Raw genomic sequence first — 24,846 nt, 5'->3', positions numbered from 1 at the left:
TGGGTTCCATCCCCAAACCCACAAGATAAAATAGGGCTGGGTATAGTTTGGAGGTAGAATGCCCCGGGTCCAACCCCTGCACACACTTACGCACACAGAGCAAGCTCCCCCTCAAGGATTATTGCCCTGCAGTGTGCTCTGCGAGCAGAGGGTGGGCCCCATCTAGCAGGACCTCAAGGACTGGGGAGCCTGGCTTCCTCTGAGCCTGCCTGCCTCGCCCTATGAGCTGGCCTTGATGCGCTTCCTTATTTGCTCCTCAGGTGTGTGTGGCTGCCAGGAGGGGAGGCTCCCCTGAAGACGCCCACAGCTCCCCGCGCCCTCTGCGCCCTGGCTGCTTAGAGATCCTCGCCCCTAGGTGCTGGGAGCAGACCTCAGGACTGGCACAGCTCTGCCTGCCTCTGAAGCCATACTGCTTTAGTCCTGAGTGCGACTGGAAGGCCATCAGGAGGGGCTGCAGGACCAGACCATGGCTGCTCCTGTGCCCCCCTCAGGCTCCTGAGCCCCAGAAGGACACAGAGACTCAGACCTGCTGCTGATTGGCCCTTCCCCAAGGCAAGGTGCCAGGAAGCTGGAACTTCGTCGTTATCTGGGCAATTAGCTTCAGACCCTGGACTGAGGCCGGCCAGGTCTCAGGGCTACTTCCCACAGCTGTGCACCCTGACCCCTAGAGGGAGGTGAGGCCCTGGCTGAGCAGAGAGGTGCCCGCCTGCCTGGGAGTGGCTGTGGCGCCCCACGCTGCTCTCCCTGCTGCGCCGTGCCCCTCAGGGCTGTCTGGTCTAGTCATAGCGTGGGGCCCTCCTGACCCAGCTTGCTGGGGTAGAGGGCACCCAACCTTGAGAAGGGGATGCCCCCAAGGGTGCCAGTCCAGATAGCTGCCCCACCCCTCAGGCCTGTCCTGGCCCCTGAGGCCCCCACTGTGGTGCCCTGCATTGTCCTGTGGGCAGACCCCTCCCACCATGGCCGAGCACCAGGAGCTGGTGGCAGAAATGCCCATGGTAGGCAGGATGAGCACCCAGGAGCGGCTGAAGCACGCACAGAAGCGACGGGCTCAGCAGGTGAAGATGTGGGCCCAGGCTGAGAAGGAGGCGCAGGGCAAGAAGGGCCCCAGGGACAGGCCACGGAGAGAGGCATCCGGCCAAGGGCCCCGGAAGCAGGTCCTCTTCCCCTCCAGCGTTGCCCTTCTAGAAGCCGCTGCCAGAAACGACCTAGAGGAGGGTGAGTGCTCGAGTCCCTGGTGGTGCACTGTCCTCCCCTCTGCTTGGCCGTGGCCCCAACTGGGCCTCCAGGTTGCTATTAGAACACCCATGCTGATAGGTGTCCTCCTTCAGCAGGGCCACACAGGAGCCCTGTTGTGAGGCAGTGCGGAGAGGGCTCAAGGACCTCCAGCGTCCTGCCCCTTGGGTTCATAGAGTGAGTGGGGTGGAGAACAGGCCAGCCTGGCCCACAGCATGCATGGGCCCCTCTCATCTCCTCACCCCTGCTGTTGATTCCTTCCCCCCATCAGAACCTTCACAGCTTGATGACAGGCCTGATCTTTCAGGAGAACCCCGACCCTCCTGTGTCCCAACCTGCAGCGCCATTGTGTGCGGGCCCCTGGGGTCTGGGAGAAGAGGCACCTCCGTTTCTCTTGAGACCCCTTTCTTTTTTTTTCTTTCTTTTTTTTTTTTTTTGGTGGTACTGGGTTCCTGGAAGCCCTTCTACCTCCGGGCTACACTCCCAGACCTATTTTTACATTTTTATTTGGAAACAGGGTCTCCTAAGCCAGCGCACGCGGCTGGCTTCGAACCCGCGCGATCCTCCTGTCTCTGCCTCCCAAGCGCGGGGATGACAGGCGTGCGCCACCACGCCCGGCTCTTGAGACCCCTTTCTGCCTCCTTTTGAGAAAGAGGCTGAAGAAGAGCGGGCAGTGCCTGAGCAGGAGCCCCTGCAGGGGAGCAGAGGAGGGTGCGCCATTGTGCGCCTCAGGCTTGGGGCCCTCCTGCTGCACAGCCGTGGAGGACACCAGGGATCTTGGCAAGAGCCAGAACCTGAGCTGGAACTTCGGAAGGGGAGCAAGGTGCTGCTCATGGGGCTGGGCCTTTCGTTGGGGGAGAGCAGGAGTGGACGGACCCTGTGCTGGGCTGGGTGCACCCTTGGGGGGCCCACCGCTTTCCACACAAACACTCCTGACTTGTGGCTGTGGGGCTGGGAGCAAGGCGTAGGGCTACTGGTGAGCTGCTTAGCAGGGACCTCATTTGGGGTCTGAGAGGTGGGAGTGCTGGGCTGCTGTGTGTGGGCCTGTTTGGGGCACAGATGCCCCCTGCTCCTGAGGGTATGTGCCTTCTACCATCTGTGCCAGTCCTCGTCCTTACGCTTGCTCTGGGCCGCAGCACAGTGGGCCAGGCGGCCTCGGCCTCACCCCAGCCTCGCCTTCCCCTTCTTCACAGTCCGCCAGTTCCTCAGGAGTGGAGTCAGCCCAGACCTGGCCAACGAGGATGGCCTGACGGCTCTGCACCAGGTCAGGCGGTGCGGAGGTGGGCTGGGCACCCAGGCTGCGCGTTGGCCAGGCCGGGCAGAGGTGGGGCTGGGCACCCAGGCTGCGCGTTGGCCAGGCCGGGCAGAGGTGGGCTGGGCACCCAGGCTGCGCGTTGGCCAGGCCGGCAGAGGTGGGCTGGGCACCCAGGCTGCGCGTTGGCCAGGCCGGGCAGAGGTGGGGCTGGGCACCCAGGCTGCGCGTTGGCCAGGCCGGGCAGAGGTGGGGCTGGGCACCCAGGCTGCGCGTTGGCCAGGCCGGCAGAGGTGGGCTGGGCACCCAGGCTGCGCGTTGGCCAGGCCGGGCAGAGGTGGGGCTGGGCACCCAGGCTGCGCGTTGGCCAGGCCGGGCAGAGGTGGGCTGGGCACCCAGGCTGCGCGTTGGCCAGGCCAGGCAGAGGTGGGGCTGGGCACCCAGGCTGCGCTTTGGCCAGGCCGGGCAGAGGTGGGCTGGGCACCCAGGCTGCGCGTTGGCCAGGCCGGGCAGAGGTGGTACTGGGCACCCAGGCTGCGCGTTGGCCAGGCCGGGCAGAGGTGGGCTGGGCACCCAGGCTGCGCGTTGGCCAGGCCGGGCAGAGGTGGGGTTGGGCACCCAGGCTGCGCGTTGGCCAGGCCGGGCAGAGGTGGGCTGGGCACTCAGGCTGCGCGTTTGCAGTGCTGCATTGACGACTTCCGAGAGATGGTGCAGCAGCTCCTGGAGGCCGGGGCTGATGTCAACGCCCGTGACAGCGAGTGCTGGACGCCTCTGCATGCCGCAGCCACCTGTGGCCACCTGCACCTGGTGGAGCTCCTTATTTCCCGGTAGTGCCCCGGGCCTCTGTCAGGAGGGGCCTTCCTCATGGGTGGTAGCGCACCTGGCTCTTCACACCACAGATGGTTGTCTGGCTTCCTGCATCCCCACCTCCTCTGGTGACCCTACCTGGGACCCCGGGGGACCATCTTGGGCTTGCTTGGTAGGCTTGACCTCTCTGGGGCCTGCGTGGACAGCATGCCATTTTGGTTAGTGTTGAGGGTAGGATTGATAAAGAGGCCAGGTGGCCATGGGAGGACTTGGCACACGTGAGCCCCATACCTCTAACGGGAAGGAAGGCGGAACTGGGTGCAGTGGTGAGTCTGTAACCCCACTTACGTGGTGGGCTGAGGCAGGAGAGTCGTAAGTTCGAGGCCAGCCTGAGCAACCTAGCGATACTGTCTCTATAAAGTGGGGATGAGATGGGGATGTAGCCTGCTGGTAACGCACCCCTGGGTTCAGTCTCCAGTACCATAAGAAAAAAGGATGGAGGAGTTAGATCAGGGAGGTTGGTGGCTTCAGGGCTTGAAGTCTCCCCGTCCTTCTTACAAACACCAGGCCTCTCTGGTAGATGAGTGGGTAGGAGTTTGGGTGGCTAGCAAGTCCCTGTTACATATGCCTTCCCTTAGTAGGACGGGGCGTGTGCCTGGCAGGCCCCTGGGGCTCCTCTTGGAGCTTTTGGTGGACTGCAAACCCCGGGTGGTTCCTGGTCCTGCTCCTGCACCGTGCACAGGGTTCCCCTTCTGTGTTCTGTTCCTCTCAGCTCCACTCCCCCAGGCCTATTCCCCTGCTCTGTGGCTGCCTGGTCCTCCTGCCCCTCTGCTTCCTGGAGGCCCCTAGGGTCTCTGCCCACCCTGAAGATGTGCCCTCTGTATTTATGGGGCAGGTGGGTGACGTGAACCCGGAGCCCAGACAGGAAGACAGCAGGCTTACCTGGCTTAAGGACAGGATCAGGGCTACGGATGAGCCCGAGGCCACCTCCTGCCACCACAGCTGGAGCCAGGGCCTCCTCCCTGCGCCTGCTGCTGCTTCCTACGGGCAGTCTTATGTTGAAGGCCCATGCGGAGGGAGGGCCTGTTGGAAGGGGTGGGGACTCCCTAGGTGTGTGCCTGGTGTGTGATGGAGGGGCCTGAGGCCAGTGGCCCTGTCCATCCTGCAGTGGTGCTGATCTCCTGGCAGTCAACACCGATGGGAACATGCCCTATGACCTGTGTGACGATGAGCAGACCCTGGACTGTCTGGAGACTGCCATGGCGGACCGTGGTGAGTGAGCCTGCCTGCCTGTGGGGGGCAGGGCTTGCTCTCTCTGAGCCCACCTGCTCCTCAGGCATCACCCAGGACCGTATTGAGGAGGCCCGAGCCGAGCCAGAGCTTCGCATGCTGGGTGACCTCCAGAGCCTGCTGCGTGTCGGGGCTGACCTCAATGACCCGCTGGACCACGGAGCGACCCTGGTAAGGCCTGGCCACGTTGGGGCAGGGGTCTGCAGCAGGGCTGGGGTCTTGTTGCTGGAAGGCCATGCATGGACCAGGATTCAGGGCTGGGTGGCTACCTGCAGCTGCACATCGCCGCCGCCAGTGGGTTCAGTGAGGCAGCGACCCTGCTGCTAGAGCACGGAGCCAGCCTGAGCGCCAAGGATCCGGATGGCTGGGAGCCGCTGCATGCCGCTGCCTACTGGGGCCAGGTGAGTGGCAGGGGCTCGCTGTTGGGTGGACTCCTGGCCCAATCTGAGCGCTCAGCAGCTCCCCTGGCTGGCCTGCAGGTGCACCTGGTAGAGCTGCTTGTAGCACATGGGGCTGACCTGAACGGGAAATCCCTGATGGATGAGACGCCCCTCGGTGAGTTGGGGCGGGGCTTCTTCACCTGGCGCAAAGGACCAACAGGGAGGGCACCTCTGATGCCCTTGCCCATCCCTCTTCAGACCTGTGTGGGGACGAGGAGGTGCGGGCCAAGCTGCTGGAGCTGAAGCACAAACACGATGCACTCCTGCGAGCCCAGGGCCGCCAGCGCTCCCTGCTGCGCCGCCGCACCTCCAGTGCAGGCAGCCGTGGGTGAGCCTCCGACCACAGACCACCCCGTGTGGCCCCAACCCAGGCTTTGCCCCCGATGTCATCCAACAGGCAGCGCCCGCCTTGACTCCCCCTTGCTCCTCCAGGAAGGTGGTTAGGCGGGCGAGCCTGACCCAGCGCACGAGCCTGTACCGCAAGGAGCATGCCCAAGAGGCCATCGTGTGGCAGCAGCAGCCACCCACGAGCCCAGAGCCGCTGGAGGATGATGAGGACCGCCAGACAGATGCAGAGCTCCGGCTGCCACCCCCAGAGGTGAGCGTCAGCCTACGTGCCCACCTCCCAGGTGCCTGCTCTGCACGTCCCTGAGGGGCTGATAGGAGCCCGGCCCCGGGCCCCTCAGCAGCAGGCTGCGGCCCCCCACCCACATTCACCAGCCTGGGGCCCAGGCTGGGCCAGGCAGGAGCGGTGTCTCCTGACAACCCTGGACCCTGGCTCTGCCCACAGGAGGACGACCCTGAGGTGGCCAGCCCACACAATGGCCAAGTAGGGGGCCCCCTAGGGCGGCACCTGTACTCCAAGCGGTTGGACCGGAGAGTCTCCTACCAGCTGAGCCCCCTCGAGCACTCCACCTCTGACACCCTCGTCCGGGACAAGGCCCACCACACCCTGGCAGAGCTCAAGCGCCAGCGGGCTGCTGCCAAGCTTCTGCGACCCCCTCCCGAGGGCCCTGAGGCCCCAGAGCCCAGCCTGCCTGGGGCCTCGGAGACCTCCCAGCCGGACTGTGGCTTCGGCACAGGCGGGGACCCACCCCTGCTCAAGCTCACAGCCCCCTCAGAAGAGGCCCCTGTGGAGAAGAGGCCGTGCTGCCAGCTCATGTGAGGGGCCCTTGCTCGAGATGCCCCAGGCCCTGCCGGAGGCTACCTCGTGGCCCTGCCCTGGTGCTGTAGACGGGCAGCTTGTATAGAGTGGCCCACCGCCCAGGTCTCTGGCCTGCTCTCTCAGGGAAGGACCTGTGGCAGAGTCATATCTGCAGGCCTCAAGCTGTAAAGACTGTTCATCCTGTAACTCTTGATAAAGGGCTGTTTGCCTCCAAGCTTTCCTGTGTGTGTCAGCTGGGGAGGGGCAGGCAGTATTGCTGGATCAGGTGCCGCCCATGCCCAGAAGCACCAGGCCTGTAGGTGCACGCTGGGGCTCTTATGTGGCAGCCCTAGTCCCTGTGTGGGAGGGAGGCCTGTGGCCATGGGGCAAGAAGCCTGGCCTTTACCCACACTGCCTTTGCTGACCTTTGCTGTGTTCGGCCCCCTCGAGGCACCTTTGTAACTCTTTGCTTTCCCGAGGTAGCAGGATGCTTTAGAAGGAGTCTCACACTTGTGATCCCAGTACTTGGGAGGCTGAGACAGGAGGGTCAAAGATTCGCAGCCAGCCTCAGCAACTGAACGAGACTCTTCAACCTAGAGAGACCTTATTTCAAAATAAAAGAGTAGACTAGGACTGGGGATGTAGCTTGGAAGTAGAATGCCCTGGGTTCTATCCCTAGTACTACACACACAAAAATAAATAAAAGAAAAAGAAAACAGGGCTGGAGGTATGGCTCAGAGGTAGGATGCCCTTGGGTGTAATCCCTGGGATCCCCCCAACACACGGAATAGATCTTTGCGTGTGTGTGTGTTACTGGGGTTTGAACTCAGGGGCATTCTACTTCTGAGCTACACCCCTAGCCCTATTTTTTTTGGGGGGGGGGCGGTACTGGGGTTCCTGGAAACCCTTCTACCTCCGGGTCACATTCCCAGACCTACTTTATACTTTTTTTTATTTGGAAACAGGGTCTCTTAAGTGTCCGGCTCCCAAGCGCCGGGATTACAAGCATGCGCCACTACGCCTGGCACTAGCCCTATTTAAAAAAAATTTTTTTTTCCGTTTTTGGTGGTACTGAGGGTGGAACCCAGGGGCTTTCTACCTCCAGCCTATACTCCCAGACCTGTTTTATATTTTATTTGGAAACAGGGTCTCACTAAATTGCTGACAGCTTCACTAAGTAGATAGGCTGGCTTCAAACCTGTACAATCCTCCTGTCTCAGCCTCCCAAACGTGGTGATTACAGGCGTGTGCCACCACTCCTGGCTTTTTTTTTTTTTTTAATTTTGATACAGATGGCGCACGCTTTTAATCCCTGCGCTTGGGAGGTGGAGACAGGTTCGAAGCCAGCCGCGCTGGCATAAGAGACCCTGTTTCAAAAATATAAAATAGGTCTGGGAGTGTAGCCCGGAGGTAGAAGGGCTTCCAGGAACCCCAGTACCACCCAAAAAGCAAATGTATAAAATAGGTCTGGGAGTGTAGCCCTGAGCAGAAGGGTTTCCAGGAACCCCAGTACCACCGGGGAAAAAAAATTTTTTTGCTGGGCATGATGGCGCACACTTGTAATCCCCACGCTTGGGAGGCGGAGACAGGAGGATCGCGCAGATTCGAAGCCAGCCGTACTGGCTTAAGAGACCCTGTTTCCAAATAAAACAAATATAAAAATAGGTCTGGGAGTGTAGCCCGGAAGTAGAAGGGCTTCCAAGAACCCCAGTACCACCAAAAAAAATTTTTTTTGGATACAGGGTCTTGCTAGGTTAATGAGAGCCTCACTATTTGTTGAGACTGTCCTCAAACCTGCAACCCTTTCTCAGCCTCCCAAGTTCTGGGATTATAAATGTGTGCCATCATGCCTGGCTGAGGAGGCTCTCAAGAGGCCAGGCTTGAGAGTCCCCACTAGAGGGGCTGGGGCCCTGGAAAGGAGCAGTCTTCCCAGGGCTCTGGGGCCAGAGCCAGTGGAGTGGAACCAGATAGGGCTGGCACCAGGGGCAACCTGGGGCCGCAGTTCCTTGGCTCCTGGCTTGCAGCCCTGGGCCTGGGGTCTGGCTGCCTGCCAGCCCTGGTATAGGTGACAGCAGTTGGTCACTCAGGCTCCAAACTGGCTGGGCACAGTACATCCGGGTGAGGGGGCCCTTAGGGCCTCAGCCTCAGGGGCAGATTGTTCACAGGAGGCAGCTAGCATGGACACTATGCCAGTGGCATGGGTTCAGGTCCCCCTCCCCCTCCTGGGCACTAACCTGGGCAGCCCCGTGTCCGCCCTTCCTCTAGCGTGTGTGGTTGGAGGGCTGGTGTCCTGAGCAGCTGGGGGAGGGCCAGCAGCTGGCCACTGGTTAAATTTAGTGAGGAGGGCGGTACAGCTGCCTAAGGTCCACCTGCTACCACGGCTGCGACTTGAGCGCTGCCGCCTGCCAGGGTTCATGCAGTGGCCGGCTCTGCCTGGGACCAGCCCGTGGTAGCCTTTCCTGTGGCCCCGGGGGCCAGAGGAGAAAGCCGCAGCTGGGAGGCTGTTGTGGCAGCAGAGCTGAGGTGCAAGGCAAGAGGTGTGTGTGTGCATGTGTGTCCGCCCGAGGCTTCTGGCTTCTCCCTGAGCCTGCAGCAGGCGAGGGGCCAAGGTTCCCCTTGGGTCCACCCAGCTCAGGGCTGGCTCCCTGACCAGGGTTCAGGCATGGCCTGACCCTGGGCAAGGCCTTTGAGTTCCCTGTAGGGCCTGCAGAGGTGGGGCCCTGAGGGCCTATGACAGCTAACTTCCTGTGCTCTCCGCCAATCGGGAGCAAGAGGGAAGGGGCATTAGGTTCCACCCCTGGGTGTGGCCCTAAGGGCAACCCAGGCTGAAGTGTGTTGAAAGGGCTTGAGGGCAGTCCAGAGCAGCCTGGGCAAGGTGTCCAAGGGTCCAGGACTGGCCTTCCCTGGTCCGGTCCCCTCCCCGGCCCCAGCCCCTTACAGGGACAAAGGTCCAGACAGCGCTCTTGCAGTATCTGGTCCGTGGCCACTGGTCTTGTGGAGTCCAGCCTCAACTTCTCCCTCCCCTCCCCCCAAAGCCTCAGCATTCCTAAGGCCTGGTTGTTACCTAGGTGACAGGTCTGCTAGCCCATAGAAAGATGGGGCTGCTAAGAGGGCTAGGCCTCAGTCCTGTCCTACTGGGGTAACTACAGTGGCCCCTGGTTCCAGTCTCACCGTGGTGGGCCACCCTGGTCGCCCCTACTCAGCTCTGCCAACCCTTCTGGGCTGTTCAGCCCAGGCACCCAATCTGCCTCTCCCTACCCCCCGGGTCTCTTACGCCCCTGTTATGTCATGGGGACACGGGGCTGGCACTGGGCCTCAGCCCAAGCCCCGCCTGCTGCCTCACCCACTCCCTCTGGCTCCCTGGGGCAGAGCTGTGCCCAGACTGGGGTGGGGCCTAGGCGGCCCCAGCTCCTTCAGCCAGCCCTTTCTGTCCCTCTCAGTGGGGCCAGCAGGCTGCAGTGGGGAAGGTGCTCTTACCTTGAGCTCCTAGACCTGGGCTCCTGCTCCTGCCCTGACCCTAAGCCTGGGCCTGGCCGCGCCATCGCCACTCCTGGGCCTGCCCCTTCCTAAGCCTCCTTCCTGCCTGGCCTGAGCAGAGTCATGGCCCTGAGAGCTGGATGTCAGCGCCAGGCTGCGAGGAGTGGACTGAAGGAGAAGGTGCTGACAGCGGATACCATGAACCCTCGCGTGCGGAGAGTGGAGTACGCCGTGCGCGGCCCCATAGTGCTCCGCGCCTTGGAGCTGGAGCAGGAGCTGCACCAGGTACGGCCTGGGCCCGCTGCCTTCCCGCTGCCTTTGCTTTGCTGAATTGGCCCCGGCCTGGCGGCACTTGGGACAAGGATGGTGGGGGAGGTGGCCAGCCTCACTGCCTGCCCCCTTACTCCCAGGGCGTGAAGAAGCCCTTCACTGAGGTCATTCGTGCCAACATTGGGGACGCGCAGGCCATGGGGCAGAGGCCCATCACTTTCCTGCGTCAGGTGAGGCTCCTGCTCTGCCTGTGGTGCCCCTGCCCCCAGGGAAGTGTGCCCTGGCATTAGTGCTTGTCCCCCAGGTCCTGGCCCTCTGTGTCCACCCGGAGCTCCTGAACAGTCCTGACTTCCCAGAGGATACCAAGAGAAGAGCCAAGCGCATTTTGCAAGCATGTGGGGGCCACAGCTTGGGTGAGTCCTGGTGACAGACTGGGCACAAGCTCCAAAGAGAAGAGAGCAGAAGAGTAGGTCAGTAGCCAGCGCGGTGGGCACGCTGTAATCCCCGCGCTCGGGAGGCGGAGACAGGAGGATCGCACGGGTTCGAAGCCAGCCTCAGCTACTGAGTGAGGCTCTCAGCAACTTAGTGAGACCCTGTTTCCAAATAAAGTATCAAATAGGTCTGGGAGTATAGCCCGGAGGTAGAAAGCCTCTGGGTTCCACACCCAGTACCACCAAAAAAAAAAAAAAAAAAGAATAGTAGGTCGCTTGGGAGGGCTGCAGGGGCCTAGCCATCCACATGGCCTACTCCTCTCTCCATCCGAGGCCAGGGGCCTACAGCATCAGCTCTGGCATCCAGCTGATCCGGGAAGATGTGGCGCAGTACATTGAGAGGAGAGATGGAGGTATTCCTGCGGACCCCAACAATATCTTCCTGTCCACGGGGGCCAGTGACGCCATTGTAGTAAGGCCGGGCAGGAGAACCTCCTGGATTTATGCTCAGTATTCCATGGGGGATGGGGGAGGTACAGCCCCAGCTCACCATGGTGCACTCCCCATCCTGCCCGCAGACGGTGCTGAAGCTGCTGGTAGCTGGCGAGGGCCGCACACGCACTGGCGTGCTTATCCCGATCCCGCAATACCCGCTGTACTCAGCCACGCTGGCCGAGCTGGGCGCTGTGCAGGTGGACTACTACCTGGATGAGGAGCATGCCTGGGCACTCGATGTGGCCGAGCTGCGGCGCGCGCTGCACCAGGCACGGGACCACTGCTGCCCGCGGGCACTTTGCGTCATCAACCCAGGCAACCCCACTGGTACGCTGCCCACCTCTGCCAGCTGCGGCGTGCACCTGGGCCCTTCGTGTAGCTCAGCCTGCCCCCCGTCCATCGGTCAGCGCGGCACCTGCGGCTGACCCTGGCTGTGCTGCTGTCTCCACACCCCAGGGCAGGTGCAGACCCGCGAGTGCATCGAGGACGTGATCCGCTTCGCCTTTGAAGAGGGGCTTTTCCTGATGGCTGATGAGGTGCGGGCAGGGGCGCCTGCGGGGGGGGGCAGTGAGACAGCAGGCTCTCACGCTGACGCTGCCCTGCAGGTGTACCAGGATAACGTGTATGCCGAAGGCTCCCAGTTCCATTCGTTCAAGAAGGTGCTCACAGAGATGGGACCGCCATATGCAACCCAGCAGGAGCTGGCCTCCTTTCACTCAGCCTCCAAGGGCTACATGGGCGAGTGCGTGCAGGAGTGGAAGTCTGCCCCCCCCCACGGCCTGGCCCTTCTTCCCAGCCAATAGCCACTCCTGCTCTGCCTGGCAGGTGTGGGTTCCGTGGTGGCTACGTAGAGGTGGTGAACATGGACGCTGAGGTGCAGCGGCAGATGCTGAAGCTGATGAGTGTGCGGCTGTGCCCTCCTGTGCCGGGTCAGGCCCTGCTGGACATGGTGGTCAGCCCCCCATCGCCCTCAGACCCCTCCTTTGCACAGTTCCAGGCGGTGAGCCAGTGGGGTTGAGGGTGTCAGCGAGGAGCTGGGGTAGGGACTGGAGGCAGCAGGGCCTGTAGCCGCCCTGTCTGTTCTCTTCTTGACCACAGGAGAGGCAGGCGGTGCTTGCTGAGCTGGCGGCCAAGGCCAAGCTCACGGAGCAGGTCTTCAACAAGGCCCCAGGCATCCGATGCAACCCCGTGCAGGGGGCCATGTACTCCTTCCCCCAAGTGCAGCTGCCTCAGCGAGCTGTGCAGCGAGCTCAGGTCAGGCAGGGTGGGTGGGGCCGTGTGGGCGGGGCCAGGGCCTGGGCACTGGGCCCTGACCCCTACCTTCCCTCAGGAGCTTGGCTTGGCCCCAGATATGTTCTTTTGTCTGTGCCTCCTGGAGGAGACTGGCATCTGTGTGGTGCCAGGGAGCGGCTTTGGGCAACGGGAAGGCACCTACCATTTCCGGTGAGGCAGGCCCCGACAGCCCCTGCAGGCGCCCGGTGCTGCCCTCCCTGTCTCACCGTCCTCCTGGGCTTACCACTTGCCCCTTTCAGGATGACCATTCTGCCCCCCATGGAGAAGCTGCAGCTGCTGCTGGAGAAGCTGAGCAGTTTCCATGCCAAGTTCACCCAGGAGTACTCCTGAAACCACCGCTGGGCCCAGCGTGGCCACCTGGACTGACAGCCCAGGGCCCTGGGCATCTGGAGCCCTCAGAGCCCGACACTGCCTGGAGGCTGGGCACCTGTGTCTGTGGGTCCCTAATAAAAGCTGGTGTGGGTCTGACTGTGGAGGTGGCAGTCATGGCTTCATGGGTGACTCAGCTTTTGCTTTTCCAGCTGCCTTCATGCAGACTCGGGTACCTTCAGGAGCAGTGCTCAAGGAGGGCTCTCAGAGAAGAGCCCTTCCAGCCAGTCGGCTGGGTCTCCACTGTGGTCTGTGGCCAGGGGACAGACACCTATGAGTCACACGAAGGCAGGCACTGTCACCTCATCTTGACTGTGGGGTGAATCTGCTCTGGGGGGAAGGGGGGACCCTAGTGCAAATGCAGTCCTCTGGCTGGAGGCCTGGAGGCAGAGAAGAGCACATCCAGAACATGGGTCTGAGCACCTCCTGTGTACCTGGCAGTACTCTTGGGGGTCATTTGCTTTCTCTGCCTGGTGCTCCTCTGTGGTAGCCATGATAGTCTCCATCTTATAGATGACAAAACTTGGGCCCCGGAACATCTGGATGACAGGACACTACTCAAAGTGATTTAGCAGCCAAGGAGATAGCTTGAAGGGATACAGGGACTTGGAGATTGGAGACAGGACTGGCCAAAGTACCAGAGATTTTTTTTAAAGTGGTACTGAAAAGTGAACCCAAGGTCACTCTACCACTGAGCTGCATCCCCAACCTTTTTTTTTTTTTTTTTTTTTGCGGGTGTGGGGATGGAACCCAGGGGCATTCGACATCTGAGCTACACCCCCTGCCTTGTTTTTTTATTCTTTATTTTGAAACTGGGTCTCACTGAGTTGCAGAGGGCCTCCCTAAGTAGCCGAGGCTGTCCGTGAACCACGATCCTCCGGTCTCAGCTTCCCGAATGCTGGGATTATAAGTGTGCGCCACCACGCCTGGCTATGTATTTTTTTTTTTTTTTTGGTGGTACTTGGGTTCCTGGAAACCCTTCTACCTCCGGGATATACTCCCAGACCTATTTTATACTTTTATTTGAAAACAGGGTCTCTTAAGCCAGCAAAGCTGGCCTCGAACCTGCGGCATCCTCCTGTCTCGTCTCCATAGCGCGGGGATTACAAGTGCAGGGATTACAAGTGTGTACCACCACGCCCGGCTCCCAACCCTTTTTATATTATTATTATTTCATTATTATTATTTTAGGGATTGAATCCAGGGGCATTCTACCTCTGAGCTACACTCCCAGCCCTATTTTTTATTCTTTTTTTTTTTTTTTTTTTTTTTTTAGCTTTGGAGATGGAATCCAGGAGCATTTGACCTCCAAGTTACACCCTCTGCCCTATTTTTTATTTTTATTTATTTATATTTGGTGGTACTGGGGTTCCTGGAAACCCTTCTACCTCCGGGCTACACTCCCAGACCTATTTTATATTTTTATTTGGAAACGGGGTCTCTTAAACCAGAGAGGCTGGGTTTGAACCTCCTGTCTCTGCCTCCCAAGCCCAGGGATGACAAGCGTGGGCCACCATGCCCAGCTAGTCTTTATTTTGAAACAGAGTTTCACTAAATTGCAGAGGGCCTCACTAAGAAGCTGAGGCTGTCCTTGAACCTCCATCCTCCTGTCTCAGCCCCCCAATGCTGGGATTACAAGGGTGCGCCACCACGCCCGGCTATTTTCAATTTTGAAGCCGGGCGTGGTGGCGCACGCTTGTAATCCCCGCGCTTGGGAGGCTGAGACAGGAGGATTGCGCAGGTTCAATTTTGAAACAGGGTCTCACTGCATTGCAAAGGGCCACGCTAAATCATAGCTGAGGCTGTCTTTGAACCGTGATACTCTTGTCTTAGCCTCCCAAATGCTGGGATTATAAGTGTGTGCCACCACGCCCAGCTCATATTTTCTAATTTATTCTATATTTTGGTACTGGGGATGGAACCCAGGGGCATTCTACCTCTGAACTACATCCCTAGCCCTTTTAAAAATTACTTATACGCTGGGCGTTGTGGCGCACGCTTGTAATCCCCGCGCTTGGGAGGCAGAGACAGGAGGATGGCGCAGGTTCGAAGCCAGCCGCGCGCGCTGGCTTAGGAGACCCTGTTTTCAAATAAAAATGTAAAAATAGGTCTGGGAGTGTAGCCCGGAGGTAGAAGGGCTTCCAGGAACCCCGGTACCACACAAAAAAATTACTTATTATTTATTATTATTTAGGTACAAGGGGTAGGGGGATTGAACCCAGGTAAATTCTACCTCTGAGCTACAACCCTAGTCTGAATTTTTTTTTTTTTATGTATTCATTTATTTTTAGCACTGGGGATTGAATCCACCGGCACTCTGCCTCCTAGCTCTGTTTTTTTATCCTTTATTTTGAAGCAGGGTCTTACTAAGTTGGGGAGGGCCTCAGGAATAGCTGAGTTTGGCTGTGACCGGTGTTCCTCCAAGCCTGAGTCACCACACCCGGCTTTTATTTTGAAACAAGTCTCACTAAAGATGCCGAAACGGCCTCGAACCTGCAATTTCCTGTTTTAGCCTCCCAAATACCGTTACAGGCGTGAGCCATCACGCAGCCTCACTTCACACCTCATCCGGCCTGGTGGTCCCTGAGCGCACAGGTGGGGCTGTGGCCGGCCCCCCACCCCCGTGCCTCGGAGCGCTGGGCGTGGAGGGGGTCGCGGCGGTGCCTGGCCCTGAGTTTCACACACATCCCGCCTTCCGTGGCCGTCTTGGGCAGCTGCACTGGGAAGGGCTGAAGTCACAAGTCCAGCAGGGTGGGTGACCCGTGGAAAAAACACCCAGGAGTAGACGGGCCGCCTGGTCCCCGGGGCGCCCAGCGCCGACACGCTCCCTCTCCGGCCCGCCAGGTCCCGGCTCACGCGACCTTCCGTTGCTGGGTCGGCGCGCGCTCGGCCCCGCGGCCCGCTGAGCTGGGCGAGGCCCCGCCCCGCCGGGAGCCCCGCCCCGCCCCCGCAGGCCCCGCCCCCGAAGGGCCCGCCCCGACGGGAGCCCCGCCCCCACCGGCCCCGCCCCGCCGGGAGCCCCGCCCCCGCAGGCCCCGCCCCGCCGGGAGCCCCGCCCGCCCCGCGCAAAGCGTGCTGGGTGCTGGAAGCCGCGGGCGTCCGCAGCGCCCTCCTGGCGGAGAGCCTACCGCTAGTTCCAGGTTGTCTCCGGCTTTGGTTCTTCTGCGGTATCGACACCCCCAGGACCCCAGCTCGCGAGTCCGCGCCCCAGCCCGCCGTTCCCTGACCCGGCGTGGATGGGGCCATGCCCCGTCGGACCCTACCTGGAGCCTGACCTCCTGGCCTGAGCCGTCCGTGCCACCGGACGCTGGCCATGCACGGGAAGCTGTTGCCGCTGGCCGGCCTCTACCTGGTGCAGGGCTTGCCCTATGGGCTGCAGTCCGGGCTGCTGCCCATCTTGCTGCGGGCCCGCGGCCTCTCCCTGACGCGTGTAGGGCTAGCCAAGGGGCTGTATGCACCGTGGCTGTTAAAGCTGGTGTGGGCCCCGCTGGTGGACAGGCGGGGCTCCCCGCGGGCCTGGCTGGCGCTCAGCACGGCGGCTCTGGGCCTGGTGTGTGGGCTGCTGGCCGCGCTGCCTCCCGCTCAAGGTGGCCAGGCGGGGCTCCCCGCCACGGTAGTGGGGCTGCTACTGCTGCTGAACCTGGGTGCAGCTGTGCAGGACGTAGCTCTGGACACCGTGGCTGTGCAGCTCCTGGAGCCCGCTGAGCTGGGACCAGGCAACACCGTGCAGGTGGTAGCTTACAAGTTGGGGGCAGCACTGGCTGGAGGGGGGCTGCTGGCCCTCTTGCCCACCCTCACTTGGCCACTGCTCTTTCTGCTCCTGGCTGCCACCTACTGGCTAGCAGCTACTTTGGCCTGGGTGGCGCCGATGCTGCGACAGTTGCCATGGCCTCCACCCTCCGAGCACACCCGCCGAACCCAGCTGCAGGATTTGCTGGCTGCTCCTGGAACTCTGTGGACAGCAGGCTTTGTGCTCACTTACAAGCTAGGTGAGTGAGGCCTCAAGCCAGGGAACAGCAGGGCTGGGGCCTCAGGGGCAGCTCCTCGTGGGTCCCCAGGAGCTCTGAAGCTGACTCAAGGGGCCACCCTCAATTGGACATAGCTTGCAGGCTGGAGCCCAGCCTGGTCCCAGCACCCACGGTTCTGCAGCCTGGCTATGCCTCTTACCCTCCCTCCGCTGCTTGGCTTGCTGTTTTGGGTTGGCCCTGGGCTCAGTCCATGCCCAGTGTCATCTCTTTTCCTGCCCCTGGGACCCAGAAAGACAGAGAGCTGGTTGGAGGACTGGGGTCCCAGGTGGGGACAGGGTGGCAGGGCAGGTATGGAAACTCCCGCTGTCATGATTGCCTGCAGGTGAGCAGGGCGCCAGCGGCCTGTTTCCACTCTTCCTGCTGGACCATGGCGCTTCTGCTCCAGACCTGGGGCTGTGGAATGGTGTGGGTGCTGTGGCCTGCTCCATCACTGGCTCCTCCCTGGGGGGAGCTCTACTGGCCAGGCACTGGTGAGCACACCCCAACCCATCCTGCCCCTCCTTACCCTAAGCACTGCCCAGGACTCTGTGACCAGCTCAGCCCCCCTCTGCCCCCACCAGGCAGTCCCTGCCCCTGTTGAGGTCAGTACTGTGGCTCCGCCTCTGGGGCCTGGCCTGCCAGACTGCCCTACTCTTCCACCTGGATACCCCAGCGGCCAGCCTGGAGCCTGGCACAGTCCTGAGAGGTGAGACTGGTCCTGAGGAGGGAGGGGCCAGGAGCCCTGGGCCCTGCTGATCTCTGCTGATCTCTGCTCTCCCAGGAGCAGCCTTGCTGAGCCTGTGTCTGCAGCACTTCCTGGGCGGCCTGCTCACTACCGTCACCTTCACTCTGATGATGCGTTGCAGCCAGCTGGCACCCAGGGCCCTGCAGGTGAGGGGCATGGCAGGGAACCCCAGGGGCTGGGGAGCCCCTACCTCTGTTTTTTTTTTTTTTTTTTTGGTGGTACTGGGGTTCCTGGACGCCCTTCTACCTCCGGGCTACACTCCCAGACCTCTTTTTACATTTTTATTTGGAAACAGGGTCTCCTAAGCCAGCGCGTGGCTGGCTTCGAACCTGCGCAATCCTCCTGTCTCTGCCTCCCAAGCGTGGGGATGACAAGCGTGCGCCACCACGCCCGGCCTGAGCCACTACCTCTGACTGCCCACCCCACCCCACCCCTAGGCAACACACTACAGCCTTCTGGCCACCCTGGAGCTGCTGGGCAAGCTGCTGTTGGGCGCCCTGGCTGGAATCCTGGCTGATGGATTGGGTCCACATCCCTGCTTTGCTGTTTTCTTGGCACTCTCAGCTCTGCCCCTTCTGGACCTGGGCCTGGCACCCAGCACCCTGACCTAAGCTGGGCAACGGGCCTATCAATAAAGCTGAGCGAGCCTGTGGCCTGGGCGCCTGTCTGCAGTATGTGAGGGGCAGCTGGCCTCAGGCTGCCTTGATAAAAAGAGAGCCCATGAAAACAATGTGAACACCTTTTATTCTGAATGTTGGAGTCTTCCAGTCACCATACCATTGCTGGTGGGCTTTACCAAGAGTGGTCAGTCAGCGTCCTGACTGCTGATGTTCATACTGTTGCCTTTATGAGCAGCCACACCTGACTTCCATGTTGTGACCATACAACTTGGTAGGTAGCATCCTCCTGAGCAGGGCAGTCAGGGGCCCACCAGCAGGAGCTCCTCTGTGGCCAGGCGTATCAGAGCGTGGAAGTTCAGGTGTAGATACTTTCTCCAGAAGCGCCTGTCCTGCCCATATACTTGGGCTGGGTAGCAGGGGCTTCCTACAGTGAAGCAGAAAGACAGGCCTGAGGACTGGCTAGTTCCTAGCCCCAGCCCCTGCCTGCATAAGGCAGCTCCCTGGGACCCTCACCAATGCCGTGAAAGATGCGGGCCACAGCCCTGCCTGAGAACTTCTCCTCTGGCCGCAGAGACAGGAGCTGGCGGATGTCACGGCGGACCTGGTCCTCCCAATCCTGGAGCTGCAAGTGGGCGAGCACGTCAGACTTCTCCTGAACTTTCACGGAAGTGTGTCCCACAGAGCCAAGCCCCAGGAAGCCTGCAGCCAGGCTGGGCATGGGCCCAACTGTGCAGTTAGATGTGTGTGGGTATGGCACTGGGCCCAGTCACTCACCTGGACCTGTCCAGGCTCTGGACCCTGTTCCTCCATGCCGCCCCCCTCCTCTTCTACCTCCTCTTCAAAGTAGTGGTTGATCAGAGCTTTTAGCTGGCTGCTGCGTTCCTCATCAGACTTTTCCAGGCAGGGGCCACAGTTGGGGAAGGCTACACTGAGGGTGGGAATGCCCATCAGAGCTGCCCATGGGTCAGGATGGCTCCAGGCCCTGCCCACCTCCTCCCCACCTGTGAAAGGCCTTGAACATTCGGCGCAGATGGGCCAAGGCCTCGCGCTCTCGGGCCTGCGTGCGGCTATACAGGAAGTCGCAGACCTCATCCCTCTCCTCAGCTGTCAGATCTCCAGGGCTACGCAGGTGAAAAGCCAGCTCCCCAAACTCCACAAGCACACCTGTGCCTCGCTGCACACCTGCCGGGAAGTCCATCAGACACGGGCAGGCAGCAAGCAGAGACCAAGGTGGGGAGGGGCAGAGGTGGGCACACCTGTCCTGGGCTCTCGGCTCCACTGCAGCTGGTGGAGGGCTCGTCGCACAGAAGTCAGCTCCCAGCCCATCGAATCTACCAGCTCCACCACATCAAACTCCACGGAGCTGCTGCCCTGCCTTGTGTCCTTTGGTGGCCACCTGGCCAAGCATGCAGCCACAGGGGGGCACCTGTTCCCAGGAAGGGACATGTGGCTAGTAGATCTGGTTCTCTGTTTCTGTCCCCATCTGGGATGGAGTGTACCCACCTGCTGGCCAGGGCCTGGAGCTGGGCGGGGCCCCTGGGGCAGCGTAGGCGGCAGCGGGCATAGGTGGCCGGCAGCAGCTCCAGCCAGTGCTGTGGGTGCAGCTCCAAGTAGCAAAGCAGGGTCTCGATGGCTGAGGGGAGAAACGGCTCAGGACATGTGGGCACAGCCCCCACCCAGTCGGCACCCTCCCCTGCCCTCACCCTCTTCTGGCAGGTCCAGGGCCTGCACCGTCTGCTCCACTGGGAGTGCCCGCACGTGTCCTGGGCAAGCTTGTCGCTGCACTGGGGCTGCATGGTGGCCGCTGTTCTGCTTGCTCTCTCGAGGAGGGCCCTCAGCTACAGACCTCACCCTGCTGCTGCTGCTGCCCTCCTGCCCTGTGGATGCCTGGATGCAGGCGCAGGGCGGGAACACCCGTTGCACCAGTTTCTTCAGGGCCAGGAAGTCGGTGCTGTCAGCACGCACGTGTCTGCGTAGCTCCCGCAGGTCCTCCCCCTGCAGTGGAACAGAGTGAGTGTGTAGCCAGGGCATCAGGGACTGAAAATGGTGCAGGGACAGTGGGGATGCCAACCTGGGGCTGCAGGAAGAGGTGGCAATGGGCCGGCTGCCCGTCACGCCCAGCACGGCCAATGGCTTGCACATAGCTCTCGAAGCTTGGGGGCAGCCCCAAGTGCAGCACAGCCCGCACGTCTGGCCGGTCCAGCCCCATCCCAAAGGCCACTGTGGCCACCACCACCCTCAGCTGGCCCTGCATGAAGGCCCGCTGCACTTGCTGCCGCTCCCGGTTGCACATGCCAGCATGGTAAGCTTCAGCCACAGCCTTGGGGGCACGACCTTTGAGGAAGAGAGAGAGATGGTTGGCAGCACCAGGGTACATGTGCTGAGATGGGTCCTGGTGCCCAGCCCTGCCTCCACCACACCTCCAGGCCCTGGGTCCTGCACCGCAGAGAGGCAAGTTCGGAGGCGTGCAGCAACACGCTCTGTGTCCTCACGTCGGTTGCAGTAAACGATGATGGAATCCAGGGCACAGAAACGGTCACCCTGCAGCAGTGTCACCAGAGCCTGGCAGGAACAGTGGTAGTCAGGGGCAGTCAGGAAGTAGGCCTCTGTCCTACCTCTAGCATGTGCACACCTACCTGATCTGGGTCTCTGTCCACAGATACAGAGAGATGCAGGTTGGCAGGGATGGCAGCTGGCCCACAGAGGTCAAGCTCTCCAGCTACACCCAGGTGCTGGACCACATCACGAATAGTGCCACGAGTGGCTGTGGCCGTGAGACCCAGCAAGCAGTGCACGCCCAGGTGCTCCCGGAGCACCTGCACCACAAGGGAGGATGATGCTGAGGACACCCACCCTGCCAGGGCCTTGGCTCAGCCACCTACCCTGACCCCTACGTGGCTTACTTTGCAGACGCGCAGGTAGCAGGGCCGAAAGTTGTGCGACCACTGAGAGAGGCAGTGAGCCTCATCAATGCAGGCGAAGGCCACTGGGGGCAGCTGGGTGGCTTGGGGAATGCTGGCAGGGCCCCGGGCCCCAGCCCCAACCAGTGTCTCGGGGGACAGCATCAGCACATGCACCTGGGCTGCCTGCACCTGAAGGTAGCAGAGTCAGGGGCACTACCTGGTGCTTCCCACAGCCCCCTATTTTGGGATACCCTCTGACCTTCTGGAGGACAGACTCCCGCTGCTTCCTAGTCATGCCTGAATGGAGGCAGGCCACCTTGAGACATGGGGGTAAGCCAGACACCTGCAGATGTGAGGGCAATGCTGTTACAGGCTGGCCCTGCCTTGGTCTTCCTCTGAGTTTTCCTGGAGTTGTTCAACCCAATGGGCTTTCTGGGAGAAGCACCAGATTCTGGTACTAGGATGAAGAGTCAAAGTCATTCCTAGGCCTGGATCTGGAAGCTCTGAAGCTAAGGGCCTAGGTGTTAGGGTCATGTCATCCTCAGGCAGCAATCAGCTGAGGACCCTGAAGCTCCCAGGAGGTTCAGGAAACAAGCAGTAGCCAAGGGGCATCAAAGGCATCGATTCCCAGCAGTTCACAGGCGCCAAGGGCCCAATTCACACACCTGGTCATCCATGAGTGAAAGGAGGGGCGAGATCACCAGGGTGAGGCAAGGGCTGCGCCGGGCATACAGCAATGCGGGAATCTGGTAGCACAGGGACTTGCCAGCACCTGTGGGCAGCACCAGCAGTGTGGAGATGCCTGGATAGGATGAGAGGCAGCTGCAAGGCTCTGTGTCCTGTGGTCTGGCTCAGTCCCCAGGCTGCCATGCTCACCAGACAGGATCCGCATGATGGTATGCTCCTGTCCAGGGCGGAAGGCTCTGTGCCCTAGCTGCTCCAGGGCTTGGAACACCTCAGCTGGTGTCTCTGTGGACACAGGTGATAATCACCACAACCCCTTAAATCTCTCCAACCCTGGTTCAGAGCTCTGTACTAGTAGGTTTCTGCTCACCGGTCACTTGTCCCAAGGGCCCTGGTGGATAGAGTGGCAGCACTGGGGTGTGTGGCAGGGGCAGCTGTAGCTCAGGTGCAGCAGGCTCTGTGTCTTTGCCTGCTGAAGCAGAGGAGAGAGGATAACGTGGTTAGCCTGAGACTACCTGGCATGTTGGCCACTGGCTGCAGCCACCTTCTTCTTCACTCACCATAAACAGTGCTCGTCCTCTGGGATGCTTCCTCTGAAGTGGAAAAGGGCTGCATGTCATTCTCAGCCTCACTACTCTCCATCTGGAGTGCCAGGGTAGGGCCTGGGCCAGGGGTGGGGAATTGATAGGGCTTTTATTCATGGTAATGGGGATTGAATCCAGGGGCATTCTACCTCTAAGCTACAGCCCTAGTCCTAGTTTATTTTTATCCTGGGAACAGGGTTTCACTAAGTTTCAGAGGGCCTCATTAAGTAGCTAAGGCTGGTGATCCTCCCGTCCCACCCTCCCAAGTACTGGGATTACAAGTGTATGCCACCATGCCCATCTTGTTTTATGTTTTTGCGTGTTTGAGGATGGAACCCAGGGGCATTCGACCTCCAAGCTACATCTCCTGCCCTATTTTTTATTCTTTATTCTGAAACCAGGTCTCACTGTGTTGCAAAGGGCCTAAGTAGCTGAGGCTGTCCGCGAACTGCGATCCTCTGGTGCGCCACCATGCTCAGCCACCATGCCCATCTTGATAGCGCCTTTCATTTGGGAAGAAGTACCCCTCAGAAAAACATAACATTTTCCGTATACCATGTGTGCACGTGGGGGGTACTTGAGATTGAACCCAGAGGCATTCTATCTCTGAACAACACCCCCAGCACTATTTTCTTATCATGAAACAGAGTGTCACCAAGTTGCTGAAGCTTCATGAGGCTGCAAAGACTGGCCACAAATCTGAGATCTTCCTGTCTCAGACTTCCTAATACTGAGATTACAGGCCTGGGCCACCATGCCTTGCTCTGCTCTGTATAGCATTGACCCCTGGCCCATTCCCCAGCTGAGGCCTCACCTGGGTGAGAGCACTGTGATGCCCAGTGGCCAAGCTGCCCGCACCGGAAACAAGAATTATCGACTGTGGCTCTGGACCCACCACTCCCAAAATGCTCCCCTTTCTTCTTCCACTTTTGTCTCCGTGCCTGGAGAGAGTCCACAGAGAGAATCGTGTGGGAGGGAGGCAGGAAAAGGGTAAGAAGCATGCCTGCCCTGTCCTCCCCTACCTGTCTCACCTGCTTGCGGAGGAGCTTGCCTCGAAGGGCACCACCCCGCACATAGTGTTTTTGCTTCATGTTAAGCCGAACGTAGTTACCCCTGTCCCGGACAGATGGCCCAGGGGAGACGTGCAGGCGAGCTGTACTGTCGGCCTTCTCTATGGTGGCTGGGAGTGAGAAGCTGCTGTAGGGCTGAGGGGCCTGGGCCTGTACAGGCTCCCCTGGAAGGTCTTCCTCAAGTGCTGTTACCCCAGCCCCCTCACACAGGAGTCCTGTTTGGCTGATGTCTTGCTGGGCCTGTGCAGGGCTCCCCTCCTTCTCACTCCTTTTCCGTTTCTTGCCTCGATGGCTGCCAGGCTGGGGGCTCCCTGTACCAACCTGGGTTGCCTGTGGGGCTGGAGCTTCTGGGCCCTGTGAAAACTCCTCAGAAAAAGTGTCAGGATTAAAGACAGCCACGTCCCCTGAAGTCAGAGACTGTGACCCTTCTGCATCCAGGGCAGCTCTGCTGTGACACCGTTGTAGCCAACCAGGGTCTAGGGAGCCCAGCCTCAGGCGCAGGGATGCCCGAAGTTGCTGAAGCCGGCCTGGCCTTGGCTCAGAATGCAGGGGAAGCACATTACTGACTTCTTTTGAAGAGGTGGGGGCAGTCCCTGGGCCTGGTGGTCTTGGGTTGGGCATCTTCGGTACAGGTCTTCGTGGAGGTTGGAGGCTGCTGCCTAGGGCTGGCCCAGCCTGGGAAGGGAACAGAACAGCAAGAGGGAGCTCAGGCCTCTGGGCTGTTGGAGAATCAGAGACCCATCTGGGTCCCATTCTCAATGGCAGAGCAGGGTAAGAAGCACAAGCCTAGCCCTGAAAGGAGGCTCAGTGCAAAGGTTGTTCCTGAGAACCTCTCAGGAGTCAGGTCTCAGGTAACACAGGAGCCTGTGCTATCTCTTGTGTACATGTTGAACGAGCACCTAGTGAACTTGCTCTGGGTCCAGCTTGAGTATACTGTTAGCCCACCTTCACCCCCTCACCTGTACGATGACTTTCAAATTGGCCTTGAGCCTCTTCCCATAGTCCTGCACAGATTCCCTAGGGCTCCGCTGTGGTGTAGGTTGTGGACTCTGGGTCACAGCCCGATTTAGGTGGGATCCCCAGCAGCTGGGCCCCGGTGCCTGCAGGAGACAGCAGGGGTCTACACAAGAGAAAGAATGGCTTGCGGGTCTAGAGGTGCTTCCAACAACCACTCTTGCAGGAGGGCCTGACCTTTTCCTAGTCTGCTCTGTCTTCCTCCCAACTTCTACAACCCATGGAGGTTTGGCTGAGATTGCTCTGGGCTCCTGACTCTCGGCCATACAGTAAGCTGACAAGGAGGCTTGGGTTAGGGGCCTGGGTACCTCTTTGGCCACCGCTGGGAGCGACTGCTCAGGGCTGCGGGGCCCATCGCCGGCCTGGCCCACCGCCTGCTTCAAGGCGCGGTACTTTCGGTAGAGCGCTGGGAGAGTGGGCGGGAGTTGGGGGTCAGGGCCGGGCCCGCGTCCCCTACGCCTTGTCGCACCCCACCGTCCCGCTGCCCTCACCGCGGGTCTCCTCTGGCGCCGCTGCCACATCCTCCTGTGAAGGGAACGCGTCAGCTGCACGCTGTGTCCTCAGCCCCCACCCTGACCTTGGGGTAGCCCGCACCTGGCCGGGCCGCCGCCTGTGTTGCTTCCTGAAGGCGCGCTCCCAGGCCTGCAGGCGCGCCCGAACCTCCCGCAGCTGCTCCATGGGTCCCGGTCCCGCGCCCAGCGAATCTCCCGCGCTGGTG

The 24,846-nt window shown here is 60.6% G+C and overlaps 4 protein-coding genes across 4 annotated transcripts; 3 read left to right on the top strand and 1 right to left on the bottom strand.

The window, feature by feature from the left end:
- Nucleotides 1–956: 956 nt before the first annotated feature.
- Nucleotides 957–6,187, top strand: PPP1R16A (protein phosphatase 1 regulatory subunit 16A; the record flags this gene model as incomplete). The annotated part of the gene is made up of 10 exons (XM_080694441.1): nucleotides 957–1,215; nucleotides 2,427–2,497; nucleotides 3,167–3,312; nucleotides 4,461–4,564; nucleotides 4,629–4,753; nucleotides 4,858–4,983; nucleotides 5,062–5,137; nucleotides 5,221–5,350; nucleotides 5,455–5,620; nucleotides 5,813–6,187. The coding sequence occupies 10 exons, from the start codon at nucleotides 957–959 to the stop codon at nucleotides 6,185–6,187; spliced, it is 1,578 nt and encodes a 525-aa protein (XP_080550567.1).
- A 3,271-nt stretch (nucleotides 6,188–9,458) lies between these two features.
- On the top strand, nucleotides 9,459–12,462 carry GPT (glutamic--pyruvic transaminase; the record flags this gene model as incomplete). The annotated part of the gene is made up of 11 exons (XM_080693726.1): nucleotides 9,459–9,928; nucleotides 10,054–10,143; nucleotides 10,218–10,326; nucleotides 10,683–10,816; nucleotides 10,923–11,166; nucleotides 11,296–11,375; nucleotides 11,445–11,581; nucleotides 11,665–11,839; nucleotides 11,938–12,093; nucleotides 12,170–12,282; nucleotides 12,372–12,462. Exons 1-11 carry the CDS (start codon nucleotides 9,767–9,769, stop codon nucleotides 12,460–12,462), a joined length of 1,491 nt encoding a protein of 496 aa, XP_080549852.1. The 5' UTR covers nucleotides 9,459–9,766.
- Nucleotides 12,463–15,814: 3,352 nt separating this feature from the next.
- On the top strand, nucleotides 15,815–17,864 carry MFSD3 (major facilitator superfamily domain containing 3; the record flags this gene model as incomplete). The annotated part of the gene is made up of 5 exons (XM_080695138.1): nucleotides 15,815–16,490; nucleotides 16,852–16,999; nucleotides 17,090–17,214; nucleotides 17,290–17,399; nucleotides 17,691–17,864. The coding sequence occupies 5 exons, from the start codon at nucleotides 15,815–15,817 to the stop codon at nucleotides 17,862–17,864; spliced, it is 1,233 nt and encodes a 410-aa protein (XP_080551264.1).
- Nucleotides 17,865–18,172: 308 nt separating this feature from the next.
- On the bottom strand, nucleotides 18,173–24,806 carry RECQL4 (RecQ like helicase 4; the record flags this gene model as incomplete). The annotated part of the gene is made up of 21 exons (XM_080695255.1): nucleotides 18,173–18,297; nucleotides 18,387–18,495; nucleotides 18,648–18,801; nucleotides 18,875–19,055; nucleotides 19,130–19,299; nucleotides 19,377–19,506; nucleotides 19,577–19,868; nucleotides 19,945–20,207; nucleotides 20,294–20,435; nucleotides 20,510–20,689; nucleotides 20,777–20,965; nucleotides 21,036–21,119; nucleotides 21,442–21,578; nucleotides 21,653–21,745; nucleotides 21,831–21,929; nucleotides 22,859–22,985; nucleotides 23,076–23,789; nucleotides 24,074–24,214; nucleotides 24,437–24,534; nucleotides 24,620–24,653; nucleotides 24,723–24,806. 21 exons carry the CDS (start codon nucleotides 24,804–24,806, stop codon nucleotides 18,173–18,175), a joined length of 3,546 nt encoding a protein of 1,181 aa, XP_080551381.1.
- Between the last annotated feature and the right edge of the window lie 40 nt (nucleotides 24,807–24,846).

The sequence above is a fragment of the Muscardinus avellanarius genome (genome assembly GCF_963383645.1).
Source record: "Muscardinus avellanarius genome assembly, chromosome: 4".
Taxonomy (NCBI): domain Eukaryota; kingdom Metazoa; phylum Chordata; class Mammalia; order Rodentia; family Gliridae; genus Muscardinus; species Muscardinus avellanarius.
The sequence above is the reverse complement of the archived record's forward strand: the minus strand, read 5'-3'. Positions and strand labels throughout refer to the sequence as shown.